The sequence below is a fragment of the Anoplolepis gracilipes genome, chromosome 4 (assembly GCF_047496725.1).
Source record: "Anoplolepis gracilipes chromosome 4, ASM4749672v1, whole genome shotgun sequence".
In the NCBI taxonomy this organism is placed as follows: domain Eukaryota; kingdom Metazoa; phylum Arthropoda; class Insecta; order Hymenoptera; family Formicidae; genus Anoplolepis; species Anoplolepis gracilipes.
The window spans coordinates 6391422-6401972 of record NC_132973.1 but is presented as its reverse complement, the minus strand read 5'-3'; the positions used below and the strand labels follow the sequence as shown (position 1 = coordinate 6401972).

General features: G+C 36.2%; 1 protein-coding gene across 7 annotated transcripts in view; it reads left to right on the top strand.

The window, feature by feature from the left end:
• Positions 1-7900: 7900 nt before the first annotated feature.
• Positions 7901-10551, top strand: part of LOC140664592 (uncharacterized) — a 44537-nt gene continuing 41886 nt past the window's right edge. For 3 of the 7 annotated variants that reach the window (XM_072889817.1, XM_072889816.1, XM_072889815.1), the window contains exon 1: positions 7901-8242. Coding sequence is in view for 1 of the 7 variants with exons in the window: in XM_072889814.1 (XP_072745915.1) it covers positions 8231-8242 (12 nt within the window). In the remaining 6 variants the exon portion in view is untranslated. The remainder of the gene's footprint in view (positions 8243-10551) is intronic. The other 4 variants (XM_072889814.1, XM_072889819.1, XM_072889821.1 and 1 more) reach the window with 2 other exon arrangements.

Below are 10551 nucleotides of genomic sequence, written 5' to 3'. Positions count from 1 at the left end.
TTTTTTATACATACATATATCAATAAAGAATTGGAAATTTTCGGAATTATTTATTTATAATTATATTAATCCCACGTTGGAGACTTTTCACAATTACGAAAGTTTATCTTAATCGGATCAAATGACCAGAGCACGTCGGACGGACAAGCATGGTCAGAAATGCGCGTACGCGATGCATCATCGTGCAGTTGCACAATTTAACGTGAATATGGAAGCCAAAGATGGCGCGTACACGACCAAGAATGAAATTGAGGCGTTTAATATGTATGAATGCTTAAGAAAAGCAAGGCAACTCGTCCCTCACATCTCTCACGATCATCTCCTGTCTCTTCGCGATTACGCAAACCTCTACATAAAAGCATCGATCTTTGTCAGCCATAAAATTCGCGAACACGATCGACCGCGACGTTTGCACAACCTTACTGCAAGTACGCCGTAAACTTAATCGCTACTATTTACCGTATTGGTATTTTGAATTAACTCCATTTATAGTCACGTATGGCAAAAACTTGCCGCGTATCGTAAGAATGATCTAACTATGTGTCACATTGTCTCTTGCCTGTCTTTTGATTTATTTCGATAAACAATTATTAGAAAAAACTTTTTACATTGACTTTTTATGTCTCGCAGATATAATTTTTAAATTTTCGCATAAACATTATGAGCATAAAACTATGCGACACGCGTTCACGGGTTAAAGAATCCACGTGTAAAACAATTTTCGTTCACCGAATTATTGACACGTGAGCAAGCGGATTATGCGTTGTATCGTACGACACGTTCCGACACGTGGCTCACTTGCACGTGCGGTTACACTCGCCCACGCATGCTTACGCAGTGCAGAATGCGCGAACAAAAGGGAAACTACTGTCGTTACGGTATTACGAAATCTATGTCGCCACTTGAGGTTTTACGGCACGTTGAAAAAAACTTCGCTGCCTTGTGTCTTTACATTATTATTGTCAGATAAACATTATCGATTCGTAAAATTCAAAGTAATTTTCTTCGTAAATAAAGTGAATGAGGAAAACAGATGACATACTGCAATAAAAATTTGCATTGAAATACAAATTACGGTAAGATATACTAGTAAATAAATGATTTTTTTTTAAATACAGAAAGTATAAAAAAATATACGTTAAGTATTATACAAAAAAACATCCAAACTTATGTATGCAACAGAGAAATTTAAAAAATATAAAACTGTTAAACGCGCTGTCACAAAATTAACTGTTTAAAACAAATAGAAGATTGATAAAATTACCCAAGTTTATATATACTGTCAATTCATATTAATTTATTAATTTATATTTATATTATTAAGAGAAGTGATGCTGTTTAAATAATAGATAATATCAATATAATCACCAGCCTGTCATTATTACGATATATGTGCTTAGCGTCGGAATATTTTTGATATCGCTAATGGAAATGAAATCAATTTACGTAATATAACACATCGTCAAGAAAACCGAAGTTTTACATGTTGAGGTGATAATATGTACATTTAAAGATAAAAGTTATTTATGTTTTTTAATATATTAGAACATTTTAATTGAAATATTGATATCTACTTCGATATTCTGCAAGCTTATAATTTCAATCTGTCTTTTTATATCGTTACGCGCAAATATGAACTCGTGGAAGCTGCATATTCTCTGTGAGAAAATAGTTATCCCAATTTCTCATCGGATTATAACTGATTTAGATATACGTCGAGCATACGCGTAATAACGCGATGGCAGTTGTATACTATTGATTGTAAGACTATCGTGCAAGGATCGTGCGCACTGAGCCTTGGATCGATTCACGCATGGCGCTCTGTAGCGCGTCCCGCTGCACTTATTTCTGCGTTGCTGCGTTAGAGTGCAACGACGAGAAACGGCCGGTCGACGTAGAAGAGAGAGTTCAAGTTTTTCTCCGATACTTCTTACGGATGTGTTAGTGTCGCGTGCGCGCAATTGACATCGAGTTTGACACAGCGTAAACTTAATACGTAATATGCCGGAAATAACAAGAAACTACTATTTACGTGTTACGGAATTAATCTAATAGAATTTCGAATGACTTCTTCTGTTACAAACATTAGTATTGTTTTCTGTTTACTTATTACATATTTTCTAACATGGTTCCATTATTTATAAGAAATATGTTAGAATGATATTTATAATGGTGATTATAAATCACGTACCGATATATAAATTGAGTTGTAGTAATCTTGTCATTACGTCCGTGTTGCTAATTTTTGTAAATGACTTTATGCATATGTAATTATAGTGAAGTAAATAAAACGAGCAAGAATCGCGAGAGTGACTCATGCATTTATCTGCAGTAGCGTGGCCTCTATAAAAGTATACCGAAGGCCATCATAAATCTATCTTCCGACGTTTATTCTCCAGGACGTGTTAATTCCTACGAGTTACCGTGGTCTGCCGCGACAAGAAATCTTTAAAAGGCGAACAGACGATCACATCTACCTGAGATGCTCATGAATATACCCTGCAGTGTGTTAGTGCAATTGAGTAATGCTATTGCACGCGCTTCAATTACAGCCTTCACATGACATCGAAAATAAGTTATCAGAAATTTTATATAATTTGTAAAAATTTCTTCAAAAGTAATTAACGCATGATTGTAATTTGTCGAGTCTTGAGGCTAAAGCGTTATTTTTTAATTTAATAAAAGAAAGTGCGTTATTTTTTTAGCACGAATTTGTATAATTTTCTTCAGCAATCTCGATGTTTTCAACGCTAATTCTCCTTTCGCTACGGCAATTCCCGGAATACTCTTAACGCCACCGTGACAAAATGCAAGTTAAACACTTGTAAAAGCATGAAAGACAAAATTGCTATAATTTTCGCGACAATGCCGTAGCACAAGAAAAAAAAACCGACAACGCATCCGAAATGACATTCACTTCGTAGTAACACTATGGATTGCCAGGTTTCACCTCGAAATTGGAAAGGTACATACGTCTCGTGGATTATAAGAGAACGATACACGCAATATATACCGTAGAATCCGAATCACCCACATGATGATTCGCCGGCAAGAATGTCGCGAGCACGAGAGAAATTCGTGAAACGTTAAAAAGTTTCCTTCGTGATCGAGACAAGAAGTGTTCACGATGAGAAGTACAACATCGATAAGGCGCAAATCGACGAAGAAAAATCGACGACAAGAAATGACGCGTATCTTCTTGGCAGACTGCAATGAGTATCGAATAATTCCGTTCGCCGATAAGTTTTTGCCCGATCTCTGACATTTTCATTAAGAGAGAGAGAGAGAGAGAGAGAGAGAGCTGTCCTTTTAGAATCTTCATGGTTATTTATAAGATGATCAATGAGCCTCGAGGCATGCTGATTCTTCTCCCGTGTTCGAAAAATAGAAAGATAGGTTGAACATCGACCGCGCGTACTGTATTTAATTATTACAAGCTCGATATATACATTGGCCTCTTAATGACTGCAATATGTCATGACAATTGTGTTATAAAATTTATTTCATGTTTCTAAATATAATATCTAAAAACAAAAATTTATTGCCTAATAAACACTTTATATCAATCTCAAAAGAATGGTGCATTGTAGAATAAGCCGCGGAGAATACCAACGCGGTTTATATAGGGTAAACTCGGGTAAAATGGCTATAGGTTTTTAAAATGCAAAAAACATACTTTTATTTTTGTTATTTTTTAATAATGTTTGACATATTATCTTCACTGAAGCTTAAATTACGTAATATTATCGAAATTAAAAGGAAAATATATTTAATAGAAATTTTATATTATCAAAATAGTCCAACTTTTAAAGAAAAGATGACCATAGTGGTCCACGGAAAGATGGCCATAATATTTATAAAAAAATAGTAAAAACGAAAATAAAAATTATAGGTCATATAACAATTTACATATCTTTATAATATGTCTAACGTCGATTACGATAGCTTGACTATAATTTATTCGACGTTATAACAGTTTTTAATGGACAAATGAAGAACTTTGCAGGTAGTCAAAAGTAAAAATATGATATAAGATTCACAATATTGTTATTTCGAATAATGTATGCGCATAAACTACTGCAAATATCGATTATCTTTGATAATGATTAAAAGCGCACTATGTAGCAATTATTGAAAAAATTACAGCCTATGGCCATCATACTTTAATTTACCCTACATGCAAAATTCTCCAACATTATTTCCTACTTGCTATTCAATATACAATAGCGCAAGTTATCGCAATTATCGATATTGATTTCCTCATAATCGCTAATAAGAAGCCGTAATGAGTTCTGTTGCGCAATCTCCTTCGAACGTAAGTATAACTGAACGCGATCTAAGTTAGGTAGGAGCATAATAATCAGCTGGAAATAACAAATGACGATGTACACGTGAAGGCAATCTAGTGCAACGATTACCGCTACCTGACTTTAATTAGACGGGACTAACCGGAGAGAAGCAGATATCCTTCGGCAATCATCTCGGAGGTGTCTCGAAGATACCAGTCACGAGCGTTTACATAAAGGTTCCGGTCGTGAGATCCCGGTACGCTACACATTGGCGGAACAATGCGCCGTTAATTCGTGAATTAATTTGCCAATGCGAACAGTTATAACGACAACGACCGGCCGACGAGTCGGTTCGGATATCGTCCGGCCGTTAATCAATCGCGCGATAGTTACTCCATGCGACAACAATTAACGATTGGTATACTCAAGTCATTTAATGACCAGGCACGCGGAAAGAACGTTAGTATCGTTAACTGCCGTTTTTCTCTGTCATTACACCGATCTGGCATTTTTTATATTCGTTAAAGATTTCAATTAGTTTCTTTCTCCATCGCACGTGCTTTATGAGAAAGTATATACAGGTATATGTATGTATGGTGGTATATCCACATCGACGGTAGGGAGTAAAGGCGCTGACCTTCGGAAGGTCATCCGTCTTGCAGCGATGTACGATATGCTTCCGTGTACCGTTTGTAGTAGCGAGAGATCCGTGACGTTATACTCGGAATATTAAGGAATATTGACCCCGCGCGGCGAATTAAATCATAATTATTAACGAAGCGCGACGGATGAGTCGATAGAAATAATTATCTCGCCGTACCAATCTAAAAATCATTATTACGCAATCGCTGTATTAGCTCTTTCGTAAATCGCAGTTCATGGTTTTTTATCATTAATACGCCAGAAATATTGATGGCATCATGCGATGTATTTGTATTATAAAACTCGTTATTGTATTAATAGAAAATTCAGATTGCTTAGGGTATTTACTCTATAAATCTTGTGAAAATATTCCTTGAAAATTCCCCTGATCTTCCAGAAATTTTTGTTTAAAATTCTAGAAAAAGATAATATTTTAAAGATTTTTTTATGCAACTTACGTATGTAAAGTTGGCTCCTCATTATTAAAAATTCAAAAAAATAATTAGAATTCTGATCGAAAATTTTTGAACACATTTCCCAAATCGTAACTTTAACCAACGAGATCTTTTTTATTTCGCATAGCACTTTGATTATTAAGAATAATTTGTTGAATATATAAATAAAGATATACATGTATATAATATATTTTAAACATATCATTCACTTGTTGACAATGTATGAGCAAAATTATCAAAAAGAGAATTTTAAAAAATTCCCTGAATCCCAATAAAATTCTCCGATTTTTCCGGATATAAAAAAAGTACATATCTAACTTGAGACTTCAATGTTTCCAGAGATTAAACGCCCTGTCATTGCTCGTTGATTATTTATTCGTAAGGTTGCGTCGTTTTTTTCACGCGCGAGGATACGTTCAGGAAGAAAATGACACACATCGGTCGTAAATGCAGGGCACATTTATCGAAGGCAAACCGCATATAATCGCGATATCTCTCGATGAAATTCAAAACATCTACGATAAGCATCAATGACGTGCGGACATTCCTCCCGACCTCTGACCTAGGCCGACGTAGAGCGAAAAGATATTAATGGCGTATACGTACGTACCACGTAGAGAAAACAATGAGGCACTTGGTGCCTCGTCGCTGTAATCAACGTTCCTCGAGTCAATAATCATTTTGCGGCAGAGCGACAATTACGAAGACAATGACACTCGCGCAACGTTTCTTTCCTAAACATAGACATTAATATTCCCGCGTTCCAGGCTAATTGTTGGATAGTTGGGTGTGCAACTAGGCATGTGAAAGTACTTGCTAACGAAGCCCAAAGAGAATTTATCCAGAAAGTTGAACGCGTAAATTGTCTTTGTGTTTAAATTTTCGTATTTTGACATAATTACGAGAGAGTAAATTAAAAGTAAATGTAATAAACGCATAAATCATATATAAAAACATTTTTTTAAAGATATAAAAAAATCTGAGCTTTAAGTTTGAGCTTCCATCTCATCAAGTTTATCAATCATAACTTATTCATAAAACAATTAAAATAGCAAATCTATCGTAATCGAGATACACATTTATGTTCGAAAAACTTGAACTATCATGTGAAGCTAAGATTTCTTACATATCATGCGGAGACATATCTTTCCTAATGTACTATGTGAATTTATTCACGTTGCGAATAAGTTCATGACAAAATTTAATAATAATTTGTGCAAAGGAGGACGTCGTCTTCCGACGATGGCAGACGAGAAGTTAGTTTCAAACGAATAAAAGCCAAGCCATCATGGCCCACTTATTCGGATACAGTTACAAAAACCGCGGTAGCAAAAGAAGTTTACATTTTTGATTCGTGACGGCGATCATTGTTACGCAATTCGCCGCGTAGCGGTCCATCTCGCAGATTCGCGGAAAGTGGCACGCCATCTGCTCGGGGAACATATGGCAAACATAGCGTAAGTCATTTAAGTTGGCGAGTTACCTCGATACCTATAATAACTCGGTATTAACTGTTATGCGCGTCTTTGTAATTGCCGACTGTCTTAGACACCGGACAACGCGAGACGATGCTGCACGCTGGATGCAGCGATGTCGCGCTACGCGAGTGTCGTCAGTCGGTGAGAAATTCAGCTCAGCGAAAAATGGCCGCGACTATATGATCTTGGCATTCTAGTTTGTAAGTTCGTGAACGAAGGTGTACGAAGGTTACACCGTTACTGATCACGGATATCTCGAATACAACGTGAAATTTCAAATTACGGGGTACGAATGCACAGTAATTGCGCGCATATTGCATAATATATGTAATTATTAATTACGCGGGCAAATATCGCGCTCGTAATTTGGCTGCCAATCGACCTGAACTTAATATCGACTTTTTCGAATCAGTTTGAAAGAAATCTTGAACAAATTGAAAAAAAAAAAAAAACTAACATAAGAGAAATCTAGATTATAAAAATTTTATACAATCTCAAAAGATTCTAGAACATATATCAAATAATATAAATATATTAAGTTTCGCATACATATTGCATAGGCTGTCGAAGCTTGTAACACATTTAAAAATTAATATTCCATGATGTAATAATTCTTAAAAAATAAAAAATTACGATAAAAAATATTTAATTAAATTATTTTTTTTAATAATTAATAAAAATATTTAATGAAAATCAATATTTAAAAATCCAAAAATACCTACATGTCTAGATTTTTTCACATAGAACTTAAGTTAACCATTTCATCGGAAATGCTGTCAACTGTGCACGGATTTTACGCAAATATATCATGAAATTGTACGGAAACGGAAGTTCCGAATTGATTGAGGAAAGGAGTCGCAGAGTCGCGGGAGAAAAAAAAAGAAGGAAAAGTCTCGGCGACTCGGAGAGAGATTCCCGAGAGTACCGCGAGCCTGCGCGATACAGTTTATTTGAACTGGGGATCTCCCGAAGTGGGGAGACACGGCTCGGCGCTTAGTGCTCCGCCGCGTTTGTGCGGTTTGTGAGCTTTTAGTCGCGCGATCTCGTCCGCGGCGTCGGGGCGCTCCTCGTCGCGTTTCTCTCGCAGCTACGTCTCGATCGATCGATCGCTCGATCGCTCGATCAATGCCGGTTCGACCGTGTCGTGGTACATCCGATCTCTCGAGAAGAATCGAGGTACTCGCGAAAATTTTCGTCGGTCCGAGTATCGAAAATCATATGGGATATCGCGTTTAAATCGCGAGGAAATTCGACGAGTCTATTTTTTATTTTAGCATTGTCTTGATACGTGCAACAATTTGATTTGTACGCACGAGTGAGTCAAATGTCTTGTATGGATATTTTTAAGCTTTTTAGTTAAGTTTAGATGATCGACGAGGTGAGTGATAAAATAATAATTACAGTGAATGAGATTAAATCTGTTTCGAATAGCGTACGATCACGTTCGAAAAATCATGAAGCTAATGGATATACAGCGTTAGGATGGATTATAATATTTGAAGTGGCCTTTGTTAATCATTATTATTACTTTGTTTGTGTATGCGAGCACAGAATAATAATAAGGATGTAGATAGAAAATACACATAGCATCATAATTTTAATCTTTTGCAGAAAATTATATATTACATGCTTATTACTAAATTTTATTAGAACCTGCAATGTAGAATCTAAATTATGATTCTTCAAATTATAAATATTCGTCGTGCCTTGCAAGCGTGCAAAATATAATAACTGTCGATAATCTTTAATATTGGATTCAAACTTTCACTATATTATTAAAGTAGACCTCGCTCACGAAACGTTATTATCTTATCTAAATTAAAACAATGATTAAAATTCTCTGTTTTATTCTATAGTACTTAATTAATTATCGTATCGTTAGAAAGTTGCACGTAATGCAGAAACTTTCATAAGCTCGATTAAAATCGCTGCCAGGATTACGTGCTTGGCGGCACGATAAGTCTTCTGTAGAAAAATTACATTAGGAATGTCTGCAGTAACACCGCGTGGAAAACACAAAACATTTTCAACTTAGAATAGCCGCTAATGGACGAATTGCTAAATCTACACTTTCACTTCGCACGATTTATTATTCACTCAAATGCGATGAGACTTTTTAGCTTAACATGAATGTAACTTAATTATCTGATATCGAGAATTCTCGCAATTCGTTTCTTGTCAGTTTTACGTCTACTCATATTATGTTTCGACAAAGTGGACACTTTGACATTTGACGGCTGTCACACGTGATAAATGTCATCTTTAAAGAATGGACAATAATAAAAGACGGAGAGTGAAATCGCAAAGTCTCGAAAAGAAAAAAGACGTCACTTGAGGTCACGAGTCTCTTTGAAAGTATCGGTCGAAACATAATTGCTCGTTGAAAACGTATGTGTGTAGCAGGAAGGGGGAACGCGATTTCTGAAAAAGATTGTGCGTATGAACGGAATAGCAAGTATTCGCTTGCGTACAGGACGCATACTAACGCGAAAGATCCGTGTAAAGCGAGCAAATGTAAAAACGCAAATAAAAAAACCACGAACATGAGAAAAACGAAGGTTTATTAAGATGCGTCATAGTCAGCTGTCGTAATAATTCACGATACCTTCGTCACGGTCGCTTTAGTCGTAGGTAATTAAAACTCCATTACATGGCGATTACAGAAGTTTCGCGGATGAAACATTCTGTTGCGAATAACGAGGAAGAAGTCGCGAGTTTACAACAAAAAAAGAATTCCCCATCTCATGTGTATTCATGACCGGAACCGCGGATAATGCCCGGAGTCTCCGCGCGCATCATATCTTACATATGTGGAATATTAATTCTCGTCATTCGTATGCGATGTACGTAGTATCGTCGCGAAGCTATGGAATGTCACAGGTGCAAGTCACCCAAGAAAGTGCATTATGGACTGCGTATGACAGCGAGCATGAATAAATTATATTCCACGTCGCTCTAGGAGATGCTAATAGACACAAATCATCGTCCCTAATTATGTGAAAATCCTAAGAATATATAGGATTGAAAGATAAATCGGATTAGAAATAAAAATTTCTAGCGTGAGAGAAAATATAAGCTGAAAGATTAAGGATAATTTTTTAAGAGGCGCGACCGCAAGAAAATTAATAAAATAGATTGAAGAGAAAGTAAAAATTATTCAATAAAATTCTATTTTAATTATCAATTAAAAATCAAGAAAATATTATGTTGCCATATATAGTAATATTTAGTAATTGATCATTTATTAATCTATTATCCTCTCTTTGCTATAACTATACGGCATTTCTATTACCACTTCAAAGGTGACATTTCGCAAGTAGCCGAGCGTGTTGCTTCATCATTCTGCTCACGTTTTCCTGTGACATAGAGCCAGTCGCTCATCCGAAAGGCAAACACCAGTGGCGACGCACTGGTATGCTACGGAAGATATATAATCACCCTCATAAATTCATCATCATCACCATCATCGTCAAAGTGCCCAAAGTATAATCATTCATTACCTCGCACGGTTCGCTGTTAGTGCATCAAGGCTGTCATGCTTCGCGAAAAGACGAATTCCATTGGGGGTGGTTGAGGTAGCGGATAATAGGGGAAGGGGAATAAAGAGAGAAATGTACTTTGTGTTCTGACATCGCTGGGTGCATATCGTTATGTGCGAACAGGAAGCAAGCTGGTTGCCCGTGTTAT